At 36.4% G+C, this 21,345-nt stretch overlaps 1 protein-coding gene across 1 annotated transcript; it reads left to right on the top strand.

The window, feature by feature from the left end:
- Positions 1–173: 173 nt before the first annotated feature.
- On the top strand, positions 174–15,877 carry LOC107838888 (serine/threonine-protein kinase EDR1; the record flags this gene model as incomplete). Its single annotated transcript, XM_047402770.1, is given in 13 exon segments — positions 174–614; positions 1,061–1,164; positions 5,370–6,043; positions 6,181–6,396; positions 7,766–7,806; positions 13,364–13,432; positions 13,518–13,618; positions 14,035–14,113; positions 14,191–14,289; positions 14,415–14,483; positions 14,659–14,708; positions 14,806–14,982; positions 15,087–15,877. Coding segments are annotated over 13 exon segments (2,229 nt in total), but the record flags the coding sequence as incomplete, so codon positions are not given.
- Positions 15,878–21,345: the final 5,468 nt, after the last annotated feature.

Raw genomic sequence — 21,345 nt, 5'->3', positions numbered from 1 at the left:
GTTCTTTGCCGAAAACAATGTCAAGATACCACACAGTTCATGCACGTGTATCTTTTAGCAGACTGCAGACTTCGGGGTGTCTCTATTTAGTGCTTTGTTTCCTGTATTCTTTGGTTAAGTTTTGCATCTGTAGTTTGAATTGGTTCTAAACCTTCTACCTGGTGTTATTGCAGAACTATAATGTCGTAAATTATGATGAGAGAGTGATGGATGGATTCTATGATGTTTATGGAATTAATTCCAATGCAACGATTCAGGGGAAAATGCCATTGTTAGTGGATCTAAAAGCAGTTTCGGTTTTGGATAATGTTGATTATGAAGTTATCTTAGTAAACCGTGCAGCTGATATGGAACTGCGGCAGCTTGAGGATAGAGTGTACTTCATGTCCCGGGAATGCCGAGCTTTAAAGAAGGTCCCAGTTACAAGTTTTTTAGTTGAGAAAATCGCTGACCTTGTTGTTAATAGGATGGGAGGTCCTGTTAATGATGCAGAAGAAATGTCAAAGAAGTGGACTGCAAGGAGTTATCAGCTAAGAGTTTCATTAAACTCTATCATTCTTCCCCTTGGCTGTCTTGATATTGGACATTCACGACATAGGGCCTTACTCTTTAAGGTGACAAGAGTTTCAATCTCTCCTTCCATTTCTTAACTAGATTGATATGGATAATTAGCTTGCTTTAGGATACCTTATTAAAAAAAAAGAGTTAGCTTGCTTTAGTATCAAATGATTGGTACTCATTATCTTTGAAGTATTCAGTGATGAAGTAAGTTCGGTTTAACTAACTAGTAACACCCACTATTTATTTCAGATAGATCTTTGCCTGTCTTTTTAGATTCAGCAGTGAAATTCACTCTTTAGTATAAGGGCATCTGGCATCTTATCCAAATTAAGAATCTGTGCTAGTTCTGTCATTTTTAAATATATTACTCCTTTTCTGATCAAATGGAAAATACAGAAAATCTTTTACTTCCAAGAGTGGATGATTGACTTTCTCTTCTGCACTAGTTTATATTGACTCATGCTTTTAACCATATATGAACCATTTCCTCTTCTGATAGGTACTTGCTGATAGAATCAACCTACCATGCAAACTAGTTAAGGGAAGTTACTACACTGGCACTGATGATGGAGCAGTTAATTTGATCAAATTTGACAATGGAAGGTAAAGAGTCTTCTGGTGGCACATTTCCTGGATGTTTGAAGTGTTTACTGAAAATGTCTCTGTGTTTTAGATCTTTGTAAGAGGTGGATTTGATTTGTGAAAAAAAGAGGTGAATTTGTTCTGCTTTCTCAAAATTAGTATTTCTAATAATATCATTCATAGTGGTTGTCGAGTTTCTGATGGTGTTCCCCCCCTCTCCCTCCTCTCTCTTTCTTAGATCTTTCCACCCTATTTTTCCAGTTGTAGAAAATCATGTAGAGCAGGGGTGAGGTTTGAGGGTTTTGGATGGGTAAATGCTACCCTTTTAATCCGTTCTCATTTTACATGTAGAACTGCTTGAGCAGATATGCTTTTGATTTTAATACGAATTTGTCGAGTTTTCTGCACAGAGAATGCTGCTATTTACTGCTTGACAGATTTTTATTATTTTGCGTGAATAACTGTTATGTATTTTTCTTGTTCTTCATGCTTTGGTTGTCAATTAAATGAAGTTTCCGGTTATCAAGTAAATGAAGTTGAGGCATACTTACATTCGTCTTTGTAAGATATAGTATTGTTTTTACTTTTTGATCAAGTTAAAAGTATTTTCATTCGTAAACATGACCAAAACGGTTGTATACAGAGGTTATACCAAAGAATCAACACTCTACAAAATATGATTCTCTACGAACTCCATCCAATCCTCTAAACAACAAGAAACTTTTTGTTTACACCAAAAGGAAGTAAGGGAGCGGAGACTACTACTCAACACACAAACAACCTTCCGCTTTCTAAGATTTTCCGCTGTCAAGATCACCCCTCTAATGGCTAGCCAAGTAAAAAAGCATACCTTCCTCGGAACACCTGAGCCATATGGCATTACATAGAAACTCAACCTCTTCTCTAACCAAAATTTTCGGAGAAAGAACTTCACAGAGAACACTCGATGACTTCCAAGGTGCCACCACCACACATCAGGATTATCCACCTAATTGATTTGTCTATGAAGTCTATCAATCTTTGGAACTCACTCACTTCCCAATCTTGAAATTCTCTTCTAAATCTCAAATCCCAAAAAGCCTCTCCACCTCGTGACCTCCTAATTTGTTGAATTGTCAAGTCTTGTTAGCAAGATATTAAATACAAACTCTGAAATTCGTCTTTCAAAATTATATTCCCACACCATTTATGCCCCCAAAAATTTACTTTCCTCCCATTTCCGACCTTGAGTGAGATATTTTCCACTAAATAATCCCATCCCTTTATAATATTTCTCCAAAAATCATACCCTAAAGGCTAAATAATATCTCTAATTTTCCAACCCCCATCCTTATTCCCATATTTATCACCCATCACCCCTGCATAAAGCTTGTACCTCCATCTCGAACCTCCACATCCACTTGCCTATAAAGCTTTATTAAAATTTTTTAATTCTGTAACTCCCAAACCTCCCCATTTATTTTAGGAGTTGTGACAATCCCCCCTCCCCGCATCAAATGAAACTTATTTGCCCCGTTTGCCGCATCCCAAAAGGAAATTTATCTGAATCTTTTCCTACTTTTCAATAACCGGAGTTGGAGCAAAAAACAAAGACAAGTAGTAAGTGGGGATGCTAGAAAGTGTGCTCTTAATAAGCACTTCCTTCCCACCCTTGTATAAATATTTTCTTTGTCACCCTGCTAGTCTTTTCTCGACTCTCTGAATATCGGACTCCACACAGTGTGATCCATGTGCAAAGCACCTAAAGGTATTCCAAGATATGTGGTCGGAAGAGCCCCAACCTTACAATTCAAAACTCGAGCAAGTGATGCAATATCATTCACCTCCCCAGTCGAAAATATCACACATTTCCTCAAATTGATTTTAAGTCTTGACACTACCTGAAACCAAGTGAGAGTTTGGCCTAAATAATCTAATTGGGTCACAATTGCATCACAAAACACCAAGGTATCATCACGAACAACAAATGAGACATTGATATTGTCCCTTCTCCCCCAACCACCGCATCAAAACCCTTCAAGTAGCCTCCCGAAACAATTTTATCCATCATCTTGCTCAGGGATTCCATAACTAAAATAAACAACTTCGGCGATAGAAGCTCCCCTTGTGTCAAACCCCTCGAGCTCCCAAAGAATTCTAACGGGTTACTATTTACCAACACAGAAAATCTCACTGAAGAAATGTAAAAATAGATCCATTTCCTCCACTTCTCCCCAAAACCTATTTGAAGCATAATGGAATCTAAGAATTTCCGATTTACATGATCGTATGCCTTTACAAGGTCAAGTTTGCACAAAACACCTGGTAATTGCTTTCTCCTAGAATCCACCACTTCAATAGCCACCAATTTTGTATCCAAAATTTTTCTGACCTCCACAAATACATTATGTGAAGTAGAAACTGTCTCATCCAACAACTTCTTCTTGAGTCTAATAGAAAACACCTTAGAAAGAATCTTGTAAATGCTTCCCGCTAAGCTAATAGGTCTATAGTCTTTCACGCTTGTACCACCCTCTCGTTTAGGGATAATGACAACGAACGAGGCATTCGAACTTCTTTTGAATTCACCACTATTTTGGAACTTAGCAATAGAATCGAATTCACCACTATTTTTGAACTTAGCAATAGAATCCATCAAATAGGTTTTGACTGTATTCCAGCAATGGTGAAAAAAATCCAAAGTGAAACCATCTGGCCTGGAGCTTTGTCACCCGCACAGCACTTCACTGCTCTTTTCACTTCCTCTTCCTTGAACGCCCTCTCCAATTTGACTGAACTCTAACACCCCTCCCCCCCTCTCCCCCTCAAGGTAGGCTTCCACTTTGCTTTCTCTTTAAACAATTTTTCATAATAATCTACAACTGCCCACTCTACTTCCTCTTTCCCTGCAAGGCTCACCCCATTAGTCTCCACTGATTCTATAGGGTTCCTCCTTCTATTAGCTATTGCCACCCTGGGAAAGAATTTTGTATTAGAGTCCCCCTCCTTCAACCATAATGCTCTCGATTTTTGCTTCCAACTAACCTCTTGAGTCAAAGCCAATATAGCTAACTCGGTTTTCAACAATTCTTTCCTCTCTTTCTCCCTCGTATCTAACCCCCTCTCCAACTCCCCTACTTCATTCATAATGTCTCTCATCTTCATGTCTACCCTCCCAAACGCCTCTTTATTCCACCCCCATGTCTACTATAAATAATTTCAACTTCTTGACTAGCCTATAAGAAGCCTCCCCTCCACTACATAACTACTCCACCATGTAGCTACTTTCTCCTGAAAATCAGCCACATTTAGCCACATATTCTCAATCTAAAAGGAGATCTCATCCGCCTTCCTCTACGACCATCCAACAATATAGGTGAATGGTCTGACAACAGCTGTGGAAGAGGAACCTGGATCGCATTGGATGCCATCTCCTCCCAAGTGGTAGACACAAGAAATCTGTCTGATCTCGATCTAGAAAAAGAGTCTTCCGACCTCGATCAAGTGAAAGAGGCACCTGTCAAAAGCAAATCAATAAGAAGAAAGCCATATATAAACTCTAAACTCCTCCATGGCCCTAGACACCACCCTATCCTCGCCTTTCAGAATCTAATGGTTAAAATCCCTCTTAACACCCAAGAAATATCCCATCTCCCCATACCAACACCCAATTCCTCCCAGAAAGTCTCCTTTGAGCTCTTCCCCACCAGTCAATACACACCCTCAAAACCCCATTCCATTCTTTTTTCCATGCCTTGAACCACATTCCTAACATGAAATCTTCCTTATAAACCTCCACACACTCAACCTTTTCTTTATCCCAAAGAATGAGAATTCCTCCCACACTTCCTTGGGCCGGGATGTAGTCATACTTCACCCACCTACCCCACACACACTTTTAATTGTATTATCTGTCAAAATCTCGATTATTGTTTCTTGAATACATATCACATCCGCTCCCCATTCCATAAACCCTGCTTTAATGATGGCCCTTTGTTGTATTGTTTATACTTACTAAAAAAACGAGTACTGTTAATTTCCTCTGTGCTCTCTTTTTGCTCTTGCCAAGTTTAGTCAAAAGTTTTTCGTCTAAATCGCTGTTTCATGTAGGATACTAGCTGTTTATCAGTTCTTTTTCCTTTATCTTCCATTTTAGTTCTTTAACCTTCTACTCTGTAGAATTACAATCGTGAAAATTTAGGAAATTTTCCAGTGGTGACCTGATTGATTATTGTTTTAATGTGCAGTGAATATATTATTGATTTAATGGGAGCACCAGGTGCGCTGATTCCTACTGAGGCACCGAGTGCTCAATTACAAAGTTATGCAGTAGATGTGCACAGTGTAACACCACTTCCTTCTGGTGGCACTATCATTTCATTTCCTGTATTAGACACACAAACTGGAACAGAATCAGGTTCAGTTACTACTACTCATGGAGCTGCCAATACATTGATTTCAAGCACAGAACCAGCTTTCTACCGCAATGAAGCAAAGGGGGATTGTGGAGTTAGAACTGTAAGCACCCAGATTGAGCATGACTCTGGAAATCTCCTTCCATTGTCGCCTAGATTATGTGATGCTTCAGCAGTTTCCCATGATAATGCATCCATTGCACAAATAACTCAGGCTAGAGAAGCTTGCGAGAATGTGAACGGTCTTGCAGAAAACTCAGAAGTTAAACTTCAAGGTGTTTTCTCGCAGAGTCAAATGTATTTGCAACCAGATCTGGTTTTAGGAGTTGTTGCTGGAAAAAATCAATTATCAGAGGAAAGGATTGTTGATACTAGACAAAGTTCAGAAAATAACATGCAGTCTCTTGTAGCCTTCACCAGGATGCAGTTTCCTTACAGTATCTCCTATAAAAGCGAACAGTATACTGTTGCTGCACCGGGAGACCATACACTAAATGATACTTCAGGTGAGAATTTTGCACATGTTAGATGTAGAATGAATGACACAATCCAAACAGGTCATGGAGCATTTGTGGGTTTCTAATTTATTCATTTTCCTAAATCTTTTAAAAGAGCAGTCTGAAAGTTGTTTTACTTGATGAAGGTGATAAATTCTATAGGGAGAAGTTTGGAAATATTTCAGATAACAATTGTACTTTCAAAGATAAAGAATCAACTACAAAAGCAAGGGAAATGGTTACTTGCATGCAGTCCAAGTCTTATGCGGTGCAGAAAGAACAGCTTGACCCGATGCTACGTGGAGTGGGAGAGTGGGAAATTCCGTGGGAAAATCTCCATGTTTTTGAACGTATTGGTATTGGTAAGACTCAGTGCTTTAATTTCATCTTCTGTGATTGGACATGGATGGGTGATGCAACCTTGGAGAAAAGTTAGTGCGGCTTTATCTAAAGTCAGATTTAAGCTTTCACTTTTTTCTTTTCTGTTGTAAACATATGGCTACATGTTTTGCTATCTTCTTGTTAAATGATAGAAGAAAAATAGCAGAGCTAGACTGAAAGTTCAGTATGTTATTCGTAAACTATGTAGTTCACAGTTCATATGCAGTTACCTAATGATGTCAGGTACAGTATTATTCTAAATTGAGTTCAATAAAAATAAAGATGTGTACATATAAATGTGTGCTCAGTCATATAGAGCAGTCATACTTTTATTCTCTGTAAAAAGGCCACTTCTTATGTTATTAAACTTGGTCATAAGCAAAAACAAAATGTCAAATCATTTTCTTTTTCCTAGTTTTTGTGTTTTCAGGTTTATTCATTTCACATTGTCTTAGTTTTGTGAATATTCCTGTTAATAAGTTATGTGTGAATTCATGTGAATAATAAGGTCTAACTTATAAGTTTTCAGATGAATTTGTTAGTTTCTTTCCTTGTCAAAACTAGGTCCTTTTTGTTTGTTTAATTGCTATTAATCATTTGCAAATTGTAGCTTGTACATTGGGTAAAGGTGAGTTGGCAGATAATATCACCCTTTATTTTATGGATGTGCCCTCATTTAGTGCCAGCTATTCGAAAGTTGGAGCTCCTTCATCTAATTGGAAAGACCTGAATGCATTACCTTTCATCACATGAAAATACAGTACTCTTGCCATCCCCAATTCAGTTGTCCGGATTTTGTCTGTTTTACGGAAACAGAATTGTCATATATTTTGTGTAAGGAACTGATTGTCATAGAAAGCTGAATGCTATTTTGTTGAAAATGTAGTATCCTTTCATGTGCTTTGTGGTACCTCCCTGTTACTAGCTTTATTAAAATATGATCATCTTATGAGAAAATATCAATGCCTTTCAATATCATATTACCAAAATTTATCATAGTTCTGCTTTTCTTAAAAATATAATAAATACTCCAATTCTGGAAGCAGTATACATTGTCTTCACTGGCCACTTCCATTTAACTACCACAAGACTTCATTAATTCACAGGGGCAAAATTTTGTGTGAGTGCCTCCAGTAGTATTGCTTGAGTGGAGACTTTTACCGCTTTGCTACTCATTTCCCCATTCCCTTCCTACTTTTTACTTACTTTTAGGAAGCAGATTATTTTGTTCCTTATGAATACAGTTTAACATTTAAATTAGTTATATCTTTCTTGCTTAAGTGAATGTAAAAAAGAAGGCAATCATTAAGATTAGATGTTCAACATAATAACACTGATGTGACTTTGCAGGGTCATATGGCGAGGTATACCGTGCAGAATGGAATGGCACAGTAAGTCTTATTTCTGATTTGAATTTCTATTTCTCTACCGTGAGTAGGAATAAGAACCATAGCACATTAGCTCTAGAGTTTGAGAAGTCCCCAATTTTCTGTGTTCCATATTCTGGAGAAAGCAAAATGGATTTGCCTTTTTCATGGATCGGTTTTCTAATTTTCTGCAGGACTCTTTCAAATAGGAAAGTATTATGAAATTCTTATATGTGCCAATCCTTTCCATGAATTTGGAAATAGTAGGAGCTATTAACACTACTTGATGCATGCACACTCTCTTATCATTAGAGGCATGTCACATGTGTGCACTGTGTATTAAATGGCGTGACCAAATATTTAGTCACCTTACACCTTTTATCAAAGTTGTTTCGGAAAATGTCATTTGCAGAGGAAATTGACAAGAAGAAAATAGGCAAAAATCAAGACATCATTGAATCATATGTGGTTCTCATGATTCTAAGTGGAAGGATAGGAAGAGTTTCCACTCTACTCTACTTTTAGCGGCATTGGTACATATACATTTCTCCCTCAATTCCAATTTATGTGATGTAGTTTGACGCGGCCTGAAGTTTGAAAGTAAAGAAGACTTGAACTTGTGGTTTTGCACATACCATAACTAGCTATATGACTTTTGAAATTTGTGGTTTACACATGCCCTAACATTTATGTGGCTATAAATGAATTCCGGATAATAGTTGCTTTCTGCTTGAAGGAGCAAGGAAGAGCTAGCTTCCCATTATCAGTAAAATGAGATGTTTAAAGTTGAATTGCTTCCAAATATAGAAATTTGCTTTTCTTCTTAGAATGGATTAATAAGGGAATCCTGTCACATAAATTGGAACGGAGGGAGCATCTGTTTTCCTAGTAATATGTTTGGAATGCAAGATGATGATTAAGGTAATTTAGAAGCCAGTGGACTTCAAGTAGACTAAAAGCAACTATTTTAAATAATAGTATGCATAGTATAGACAAGATTTTCCTCTTAGATCTATGTATGTAGCCTAATAGATAAGCTGACATTTCCTTCACGAATTCCTTTCTTCCCATAGTCACTATAGTTGCAACTGAACGCACACCCATGAACTTCATTACGACTTCCTCTTTCCTACTTGTCTCCTGTCTAAAGCACCTCACAAAATCTAAAATTGGTTCAGCCAGATTTTTTTCTCTTGATTGGTAAAGGGTATTGTATTAGAAGCAGCAAACTTCTGGCAAGTATTTGCAGACGCAAGTCTCATTACAAGATGTGAAATGAACTCCAAAAGTCAACCATGGCTTCTGTATCATTAGCTATTGTCATGTTGCACCCAATAAACAGAAGAGAAATTCTTCTGTGCTCTAAACTAATTACAGATTCCTTTTTGCTTTGAAAAATTCTCGGATTTCTTTCCTTCCAAATACACCACAGATGGCAGCAGGCATTGAGTTCCATATTCTTAGTTTGCCTTTTCCGGTCCTTTCATGTTCCAGCATTGCAGTAGCTCGACTGTCGCCTCAGGCATCACCCAACTGAACCCCCCACAATAGATAGTAGAAAATGCCAAATTTGTGAGGTGTAGGGACAATGTAAGAAGAGATTATTGACACTCTCCCCTTCTCACACAATGTACATCTGCTGCAGATTGTAGTTTTTCTTTTCTGAAGAATATCCTGAGTTAAACATGCTTCATGCATCACCAGCCACAAAAAAACAATTGACCTTCAAAGGTGCCTTATTTCTTCAGATGACTCTCCAAGGACAATTGGGAAAGCTGTCAGATGAATTCCTTATGATTTGATAACAACGTCTAACCTTGAATTTCCCCTTTGCATCTCCATTCCATAGTAAAGTGTCAGCTTTTGACAGAACTAGGCTTTGGCTATGTAGCTGAAGCATTAGAGAAGACACTATCAAACTCCCAATCATTTATATTGTGTCTAAAAGTGAAGTTCCAGCCATGTTCTGACCAATAATCAGCCAGATTCTAATTGAGCATTTTGCTCCTAATTTGAACTTGCAAGTAAATTTCATTTAGACATTCAAACTATGGCATGGTCATATTTGCACCTGCACATGCCCTCAAATTTTGGAAGAACTTTTGTTCATGTTCTCAAGCTCTCATTACGTAGATAAGTTAACCACATAAAATATGTCGCATCCTTTAATTATACACATTAACCGTAGTTGGAACATGCATGAGGTTTTCTGGCCTATTGAGGCTAATGCAAATAATCAAAGGAGGTGAGATACAACTAGTTAACTTTTCTATGTAATGGGTGCTTCAGAACACGCGCATAAGATTTTCTAAAATATGAGGTGAAAGTGTCTAATTGGAACACTTTAATATGTGTTCAGGTGCTCAACCAGAATAGGCCGTAGTTCGAGTGTTCAAATGAAATTTATTGGCATGTTTAAGGGGTTGTCGATGTATTCTGCCTATACACTTCCTTTTCTGGTAAGAATGTATATACAACACACATATATGCTCACATAGTGAGAAATATTTGTACGTGTAATAGTGATGGTCTCTCTTTACCGAAGCAATCTACCCCTAGCTTAATGTTTTAACCATTTTCTTTCATTCTCCATTTATCTTAGAATCGCAAACCATGCACTCTAATTCACTGTTAATTGTATGAGCTATTTAGATTCTCTTTAAAATTGAAGAGATTGTAAAGTGGTCTAGAACCTTAAATGGTATTAACATATGAAACACTATGTTTAGAAACCATGGCAAGGAAGAGACATGGAGGTATATTTTTGAAAAATCCCATTCTCTTGGTTTTTCAGTTCGTTTTGCTAAGTCCCCCAAAATTAGACTTAATCAAATCAAATAGGCTATGCCCTCAAACTAAATTCATTAGATGGAAAGTGCCTTGTTGTTTGCTTTTTGCGGATGATGTAATCTTGATTGATGAGACACGTAGGTGGAGTTAATGCTAAATTGGAGGTTTGGAGGCAAACTCTCGAGTCTAGAGGATTTAGGTTGAGTAGGTCTAAGACGAAATATTTGGAGTGTAAGTTCAGTGAGGTGTCTCATGAGTCCGATGTGGTGGTTAAGTTTGATACTCATTTTATCAGTAAGAGATAGTTCAATTATCTGGGGTCTATGATTCAGGAGAATAGAGAGATTGATGAAGATATCACTCATCGAATTGGGGTAGGGTGGATGAAATGGAGGCTCGCCTCTGGAATCTTGTGTGGCACAAAGGTACCTCCTAAACTTAAAGGCAAGCTCTACAGAGTGGTGGTTAGTCCGGCTTTGTTGTATGGGGTGGAGTGTTGAAGATGAAAGTGGAGGAGATGAGAATGCTTCGGTGGATGTATGGGTGTACTAGGAAAGATAGGATTAGAAATGAGGCTATTCGAGATAAGGTGGGAGTGGCTTTGGTCGAAGCCAAGATGATGGAAGCGAGGTTGAGATGGGTTGGTCATGTGATGAGGAGGAGCACGGATGCCATAGTACGGAGGTGTGAGAGGTTGATTAGGGATGGTTTCAAGTGACTTAGAGGTAGACCGAAGAAATATTGGAGGGAGGTGATTAGACATGACATGGAGCAGCTCCAGTTTACCAAGGACATGGCCTTGGATAGGAAGTTGTGGAGGAGGCTGATTAGGGTAGAAGGTTAGTATGAGTTTAGGATTTTATATTTTTTATTGTATTACTTAGTGTATCTTGTTTATGGTATTGTTGGATATGTTAATTTCTATTGTATCTTGTTCTTTTACTATTCCTTGTCTAGATCTATTGGGAACAACCTCTCTATCTCTATCTCACATTTGAGGTAATGGTATGGACTGCGTACACTTACCCTCTCCAGACCCCACTTGGTGGGAATATACTGGGTATGTTGTTGTTGTGAATAATCAGAGAGACAGTGTAGAATAAAGCGGAATTAATGAACTACAAATTTTGGGAAAAGGCTGGGCATAGTTATAACAATCAAATAACCTGGCTGGGCATAGTTATAACAATCAAATAACCTAATCTATGTAAATTAATCAAATCAATATGAAATTATGAATTGTGTGCTAATCTTAACAGTCTCCTTGAAGCATTTTTTTCATAGGCTCAAAACATGTTGCAAATGTATTGAATTCGAGGAATTTTGTAAGAACATTGGCTTGTGGGTCATTTAAGTCGATGAAGCTAGAAGCAATTCATCTGGATTCAATTTTATGTTACTAAAACACAATCCACCTCTACGTCACCTCAACTCTTGGAGAAGTCATTTCTTTACTAGATATATATGGTTGCATGGGTCATAGCTTGATATTCAGATTTTGTACTAAATTAGTGACAAGATCTTGGTTTTCACTCTTCAAAGAAATTAGATTTTCCCTAATCAATGGCATAGTATTTAGAGGTAGATTGTCTTATCTAATCAGGAACTTGCCCAATACAACTTTTCTTCTAATCCAAGCTAATTGGGGTCAGTTATATATATCCTTACCATTCATTTCATTCTACTTGGTCATGCTTAGGAGCACATCCCAATGTATTCTGTTGTGTAGGATAAATAGAAGTAAGAGCGAATATATGCACCACAAATTTAGTCGGTATAAGAAAAGAGAAGTTAAGGTGAGATTAGATGGAATTGTTGTGTCTAAAGCAAACAATGCAGATATCTTGGTTCATTCCAGGAGAATGGAATGGTAGATGATGATGTTAAACAGAATCAAATCGGATGGTTTAAATGCAAATTTGCTACCAGGGTGTTATGTGATGGAAGCATGCCTACCAAAATGAAAGATAAGTTCTATACAACAGTTATGAGGCCAACAATATATACGGGAATGAATGTTGCGCCTTTAAATTCCAACACATCTGTAAGATGAGTGTTATGGAGATGTGTATGCTCATACAAGATTAAAATATACAACATTCGCCAAAAGGTGCATAGCACATGTATATTCAACATTCGCCAAAAGGTGCATAGCACATGTTGAAGATAAAATAAAAGTTTGCATGATATAGTTTGGTCATGTCCCGCGTCAACATCCGGATGCACCGGCTCATAAATGTAATACTAATACCATGGTGAGTGAATGTGTTAACTGAAATCATGTGGAAAGAAGTTATCTAAAAGACCTATAATTTCTTTGGAATCCGTGCAAACTTACCAAAACTCAAGGCACAATGGAAAAAAGAACTATATAAGTTATCCAATTAGTTAGGAATATGCTTTGGTCATGTTAGTACATCTGTTTTAGGTTTTGTGCTTTTTAGCATTCTTTTAGCCCTATCTGAGATTTTTATGCCGAGAGAAATATAGATAACTTTGGGTACTCTTTCTATATTTTTATTTTTAGCCCTTTCTGAGATTTTTTTTTCCTAGTGTTTGTGTTCTTTGGTATCACGTCAAATCTTTGTTCTGGTTACTTGCTAGAGTTCTAGAAAGTTGGCATGCACTGGTCACTCACTGTCCGTCCGATACTTTGTACCGATAAAATTTCTGAAAGAAATTGACTAGCATCCCGCATCTCTGTGCCGATAGCATGAGAGTGGTCTGTATTGTTTACAGTAGTGATTGTATAATTATCTAACACCTTTTATCTGTAAATTTAATGTTGCAGGAAGTTGCAGTGAAGAAATTCATGAATCAGGATATAACAAGTGATGCCCTAGCACAGTTTAAATGTGAAGTAAGTTGTAACTAGGCAATGATATGATGTCCCTGTACTATGAGTTCTCCTGAAATTCTAACACGCTGTGAATTTCATTTTGCAGATTGAAATTATGTTGCGGCTGAGACATCCTAATGTTGTTCTCTTCATGGGAGCTGTAACTCGTCCCCCAAATCTCTCTATACTGACTGAGTACCTGCCCAGGTTGAGAACTCTTTGCTACTTGCACATCTACTGACATACTGCAATTAGTGTTTTCCCATATCTTAAATATTTAGTCTTAGTTTCTTGGCTCATAATATTTTTCAAAATTATGGACATTGTTGCCGGTTTGGTAGTGGCTTGTACCTTTTGCCTTTGTGTTCTCTCAAATCTTTGTAATGTGTTTGTGAAATGATGCTCTTGTTTATTTCTTCGCTTAGCAAATGATTACACAGTTTAAAATGTTCGGGAAACTCTTATCTCATCTGATACCTCCTAGATCTTTCTTTCTCAAAAAAATACCTCCTAGATCTATTGCCATTGATGCTGAGATACTTGATAGTATCACATTTGTGTTGAGTAATATGTCAATTTGTTTCTCTTCTGAAGCATATCTGATAGCCATAGTTTTGGTGCAGGGGAAGTTTATATAAGCTACTGCATCGTCCAAGTATCCAAATTGAGGAGAAAAAGCGTTTGCGGATGGCACTTGATGTGGTATTTATTGGAGGCGGAACACCTTGGTTTGTTGTCAGATCTAGTTTCCTGTTTTCTAATGTCTCAACTTCTTGTAGGCCAAAGGAATGAATTACTTGCACACAAGCAACCCTCTCATTGTGCATCGAGATTTGAAGACTCCAAATCTTCTGGTTGATAAAAATTGGGTTGTTAAGGTGCGTCTTACTTGAATCTTGTAATAGTGTGTCTGACTTGAATCTTGTAATAGTAGCCTATAAAATTTGTAAGAAGTAAGCTTTTGTTTATCCCCCAATAATCCATGCTTCCTCCATGTTTGAAGGTTTGTGATTTTGGGATGTCCCGCATGAAGCACCACACATTTCTCTCTTCAAAGTCAACTGCCGGAACGGTGATTGCATGTTCACTTTTATGAAAGTTTATGCCATCTGTCCAGGCTTCTTTCCTACTGTTCTCTACCCTTTGAGAACAAAAACAAGAACTAACAAAGATTGTGGTCTAGAGAGGTTGAGAAGAGATAAGATCTGAAACCTTCAAATTTGCTAATAGTATTCCATTAATTGCAGGCTGAATGGATGGCACCAGAAGTTTTACGGAATGAACCATCCAATGAAAAGTGAGTTTATTCTTTATTAATATCCTTCGTTAGCGAACTTTTTTATGGTTATTAGTTTTGTATGTTCATGAATGTGTTTGGTTTGTCTGGTTTGCAGATCTGATGTGTTCAGTTTTGGTGTAATACTCTGGGAGTTAGCTACTCTCAAAGTGCCATGGACAGGGATGAACTCAATGCAAGTTGTTGGAGCCGTTGGTTTTCAGGGTAGACGCCTTGATATTCCTGCAAGTGTTGATCCCATAATTGCAGAGATTATAAGTGAATGTTGGAATCAGTATGTATCTTTTGAACTTGATATAATTTCATGTGCAAATGAATTTCAAGTGTGTTCATGTCCAGAAGAGTCTTCATTTAAATGACTAATGTCCTTCTCTGCAGAAATCCCCAAGTGCGCCCCTCTTTTGGGCAGATTATAAGTCGTCTTAAGCGTCTTCAGCATCTTAATGTCAAGGGATTTGAAACTTGTACAGATCAGCATAAAGGTTGACAGGTTAGGCATTGTTGTAATAATAACAGAAGCTTGTTGCTGGGCTCAAAGAGCCAGAGCAACTGAGAATTGATTGCAAAGTCTTGTAGATGCAAAGAAGCACACTAGAAAACCCTGGATTGGAAGCTGTTGGTTCATTCGAAGTGGGGACTCAACGCAACCAAATCAGAAACAAGCAGATATCTCCAAGGTAATGGCTGCGGGAAGTGCAGTAGTTGAAAATTAGTTCATAGTGATCGTTGTATCAAGTCTTCAATTATGTAAAAGGAAAAAGAAAAAAAAAATCCCTTTTAGTTTTAGTTAGTTTTTAGGCTGATGAATGCACTACCATTGAGATTTGTAATGAGTTCCACAAAGGAGCAACAGAGGAAAAGTCTCAATTCTGTGAAGGTCGTCGAAGGAAGCAATTGTAAACAGTCGGTCTCTGCAGGTTGTACCAACAGAAGAATAAATGGAAATGAGGAAAATTTGCTACATTACCATCTTTATTCTCTGTGTCGTGCTTATATAGTGACGACAATTTTGTGTACAGTAATACCTGCACAATGAGTACAGTGCTAAACTTATTTTCTAGGCGTAGAAGTACCACCAACCTGAATAAGGAGTTTATGTCCCGTGGATTAACTCATTGTAAAAAAGGTTAATTAAATTCACCTACTACTTTTGCGCGGGTGAACTGCTCTGTTTTGGCTTGATTTCTTTGTTTAAATGCTTTTGTACATAAGCTTATCTTCTATTACATTTGTGACCAAAATGACAACTAGCTGCGGCAAATCAAGGAGTTAAAAGAATGCGAGATGTCACTTGTATTTGTTTACACTAAAAATGGTATAGTATATGAGGTCATTGTATTTGTTTGCACTCAAAATGTTATAGTATATGATGCTCAGAGCACGCGTCCTAATTTAAGTCTTGTTTAGATCCGTCTACTAGTGGTTTCGTTACTAAAAGGAAAGAAATAGCACTAGAATAAAGCAGTAAAGCAGAATGAATGTAAATTCATGCGTTTCGATCTTTTGCTAGTGTTTCCCTGAACCACAGCTACAACTCCGGTAATGTCTGTGAATGACTAAGTAAAACAAAGGAATGTTAAGTGGACTTTGGTAAAAAGAAAGTGTAATATTGTTGTTGTATTGCTTGGAATGCAGAATGCCCTTACATATGGGAGTGAACTATTTATTGACGACAATAGTGAGGCCATAGCCAATACAAAAATTACACTAGAGTAGGGGTCGTTTGGTAGTGTATAAGAATAATGCAAAATATAGTATATTAGTAGTGCTTTTATTAGCTATACTTGCATTAGTTATACTTATATTTTCTTATGCAGTGTTTGGTTTGATGTATTAAAAATAATATGAATTACATAATTTCTAAAAAAAAATCTTTTTTTTACACAATGCTCACCATATATATATTGGAAAGGATGTGAAAATATTTTTTGAGAGATAATAGTGTCTTTAATCATGTTGATGCATGCATTGGATCTATTGCATTGCTAATACCATGGATTTTGAGGTATTAGTAATGCACATCTCAAGACACAATAGTGTATAACTAATGCACATAGGACAAAAAAATATATCAAACAAGGTATTAGTAATACTCATTAAACTAATACATGCATTAACTTTCTAATACACTCTACCAAACGACCTCAAGTACTACAACTAATAAGAGGTCACGTGTAGATGTTAATAGTGCTAGCTATTATTCCCATGGCTACTTAGGTCTGTACGGGCTCATCCACATACCTATACGTGACACATTTCTCTTTTTCGTCCTTTCCTCCATAGCATTCGAGCAAGGATACCTTTTCTCTTTTTGGTCCTTTCCTTTATAGCATTCGGGCAAGGATCCCTTCGTTCTTTTCCTCCAAGAACGCTTCCTCGAAGGATCACTACTCTCATTAATCTGGAATTTCACATATTCATTAGACTTCATTATTACGTGTCACCTCTAGTATATCGAATAAATTTCCTCTGCTACAATAGCCCCTTCGTCTTCTGATTATGGCATTAGCCGAGACCAGGAGAGGAAAAGAAAAAGGCTAGCTTGTAACATCTGCACTATTTCCCTTATTGGTCATGAAAGATAAACAATCTTTCCTTTTTAATCTCTTTTACTACGTATTTAGTTCTGTCACAGTGTTTTGCCCAGGCGGCATGGGGAACCCTTCCATAGCAAACTATAAATATGAGCTCCCTCATTCTTTTTTAGTTTTCTATGCTTTTTCCTTTATATCTCTAAGACTGCCAACTAGATTTTCCTTAGCGATTTTCTCGTTCTAATTCTACAACTGTTTCCGCCTCTAACATGTCTTATCATCTTCAAGTTCTGTAAGATTTCTCCTGCCTCAGGTGGTTTGAAAGTTGGATAAAAAAAGAAGAATGTTTCTCTTAATCCCATCGTTGATAAAATTATCCCCATCATTTTGATGCCATTTCAAGATCCTTCCATGCAAACATACTGGAACAAAGGTCAAGGCCATTGATGAGTTATCTTCTATAATACAGGAAGAAACCCTATAGTCCCATTCAGGGGCGGACCCATTTATGTTCCTGTAGGTTCACGTGAATCCAATTCATCAAAAAATTACACCGTATATATAATCACTTTATAAATAAAAGTATATATATTTAATTTTGAACCAACTATGCACAAGTGAAGTGACTAGTTCAGTGGAAGTGAGTTCAAATCTTAATACTCGTGTCACGAGTTTGATACCCTATAGCAACAATCATTTTAAAAGCAGCAGCCTCGTTTTTTGGTTTTAACTTTTAAGCATCAGTAGTTGAAAAGTTTTTAAAGTAGCAGCCATGTTTTTTTGATTTTAAGCATCAGTAGTTGAAAAGTTTTAAGGAATTATTCTCAAAACATGCTAATTCAATGATTTTTAGGTAAAAAAAAGGTTAACTTTTCAACTTTTTTTCTAAAAAACATGCTAATTCTCCGGTCCTTAATTCCCCTTATTCCCCATTTCCTACAGCACAAAGAAAAATAACAAAATCCTATAGCCTTCAAGTAAAAAAAAAGAGTCAATCTCACATCAATTAAGAAATTTATCAAGTTTGTTCTTTGCTCTTTATTCTCAACTTTTAATCTTTTATAGCTATAAAATTATTGCGGTCCTCAACTTGAAAAAATTCTTTCTACATAAAATTGACGAAAATCACAATTGATTTTCTCCTCAATTTTAGTTACTTTTTTACAAACTTCCAAAATTCAAATACTTACAATAACTCTTACTTTATAATGAGACGTTTAATTTGACAATATAGGTTCTAAATTCAATAAAGAGAAATTTCTCTCTGGTATCATCAAAGTTGCCGCAATCAAGTTCATCCACCCAAAATACTCCTCGCATGGAAGAGAACTTGAATCAATTAGAAGAAAATCATCATTCTGCTAAAAACCAAAAGCAATAAGTAAACTTGAATTTTTTACCGGTAGATCCAAAAGAAAGAAAATTCATTTGGAAATATCATCCGAATGATCGTGATGAGATTAGGAAAACATATATTCAAACAGGTCCACATCAACCTCGAGTTCGTGAGTTTCCTCAAAGATATATTTCTAGATTAAAACACCATTTTAATCGTAAATGGTTTAAAATACATCATGATTGGTTGAAGTATAGTGAAATTGAAGATGCCACTTATTGTTTATGTTGTTATTTATTTCAAAATGAAAACATTTATCAAGGTGGAGGTAAAACACTTTCAAGTATAGGATTCAGAAGTTGACACAAAAAAAAAGATTAGATAAGCACGTTGGAGGGCCGAATAGTGATCACAATCAGGCAAAGAAAAAATGTGAAGATCTAATACAAAAAGAACAATCAATTCAAACCGCATTTGTGAAGCCATCCAATCAAACCAAGCTTGAATAGAGAATTCATTTACAAGCTTCTGTTAATGTGGTGAGACTCCTTTTGAATCAAGGATTGACATTCCATTTACATCGTGAAGATCAATAATCATTGAATAAGGGTAACTTTCTTGAAATTCTTTCATGGTATGCAAGTCGGTGTGATAGAACTAGAGATCTTGTGTTTAAATCTAAAAAATAATCAACTGACTTCTCATAAAATTCAAAAGGATACTGTCACTGCATGTAAACTTGAAATATTTAAAGCTATTATGGAGGATCTAAATATTGATTATTTCTCATTGCTAGTAGATAAATCTTGAGATGTGTCACGTAAGGAGAAATGAAAATTATTGTGCTATATATTGATGGTGGGGTATCTATTGTAGAACGATTTATAGGGATTGTCCATGTTCATGATACTAGTGATGTATGTTTAAAAGAAGCAGTTGTTAACTATCTTACTCAACATTCTTTGAGTTTATCTTGTATACTAGGGAAATGTTATGATGGAGCAAGCAATATGCAAGGGCATCTAAGTGGCCTTAAAGTTTTGATTCAACAAGAAAGTAGATCAGCTCATGCAATTCATTATTTTGCTCATCAACTTCAGTTAACTCTTGTTGGTGTATCTAAAAAATGTCTTCAAGTTGGAGAACTTGTATTGTTGATTTCCAATGTATTAAATGTAGTAGGAGTTTCTTTTAAGCGAATGGATGAACTTCGACAAGCTCAAGCCTAAAAAGTTCAAGAGGCGCTAAATATGAGCGAGGTTGAAACTGGTAAAGGCTTGAATTAAGAACTTGGTCTTGCTAGATCTTTTAATACTCGTTGGGGTTCATACTATAAATCATTTAAGAAATTTATTAGTATGTTTTGTTCTATTATTGATGTCTTTAATAGTATTGTTGTTGATTCTGAATCTATCGAAGAAAAATCTAGGGCAATATGATATCTCAAACTTGTCAAATGTTTGAGGTTGCTTTCATAATTTACTTAATGAGAGGTATTTTAGCAATCATAAATGAGCTTAATGAATCCTTACAGAAGAAAGAACAAGATATTGCAAATGCTATTCTACTTGTAAAAGTGGTGAAGAAATGATTGCAAGATTTATAGGATAAATGATGGGATCCACTTATAAAAAATGTGTCTACTTTCTGTGTCAGGTATGATATTTTGATACCTAATTTTAATGAGTTCTATGTTAATTTTGGAAGATCTCGATGAAGAGTTGCTTATTATACAATCTCACATCACTATTACATGTAAGTATTTTATAAGATTATTGATTAGTAGCTTTAAGAACTCAATGATCGTTTTAATGAGGTGAGAACAAATTTGCTTATTGGGTTGCTTGCTTGAATCCTAATGAATCATTTTTTACTTTTGACATAAACAAAATAATGAGAATGACTGAATTATATCTTGATGATTTTGGTGAAAATATAATGGTTACTCTCAAGAATCAACTAGAGACTTATATTTTTGATGTTGGACTTGGTGACCTTTCCGGGGGAGATAGTTAAGACTAAAAAATACTTTAATTTTCCTCTTGTGTTTTATCTTGTAAAGTTTTCATTACTCATGCTGGTTGTCTCAGGTACAGTTGAAAGAGCCTTTTCGAAAATGAAGTTGATCAAGAGTGAATTGAGAAATTGAATGGTTGATGGTTTCATGTGTAGTTGTATGGTGCCTTATGTAGAATAAATAGTTAATACTGTTTCTGATGAAAGTATTATGAATAGGATTCAAGAAATGAAAACTCATAAAATAGTCTTATAATAATATGTTTTAGTTAATCAAACCTTGTTTTGTTTCATTTGTTGCATATTTATTTTTTATATATTGAGCCCACTTGGTGAAAAGTCTGGGTATGCCAATGGTCCCACTAGATTGTGTATGACATGCTAATAAAATTTGAGTGTTGGACCCCAGGACTTCAAGAGTATATTACATCTCCGAAACCCAACTATACTTTTGTTCACACTTAGTTTAGCATGTATTTCGGCAAACCCTTTATCGATGAAGTTATTACTTCTTTCTGTATAATATTCAAACTGTGTTTGGGCCAAATTAGTCCCAAGGTTTGGAGAGTTGTGGCATGCCTTTGTACCTTAGCATTGGGAATTGGTCAACATTTTACCTTGTCTACCTCCTACTACTTTACTCCCCTTGCATCATTTGAGGAGGAATGATGAAACTAGTTCAAATGGAAGGAGAGCTCTTTTCAAGAGTTCTGACGATGCCAATGATTGAGGCTAGACCGATCGATTCATC

Source organism: Capsicum annuum, unplaced genomic scaffold (assembly GCF_002878395.1).
Source record: "Capsicum annuum cultivar UCD-10X-F1 unplaced genomic scaffold, UCD10Xv1.1 ctg2684, whole genome shotgun sequence".
NCBI lineage: Eukaryota > Viridiplantae > Streptophyta > Magnoliopsida > Solanales > Solanaceae > Capsicum > Capsicum annuum.
Note: the sequence above shows the minus strand (reverse complement) of the source record. Positions and strands in the feature narration are given on the sequence as shown.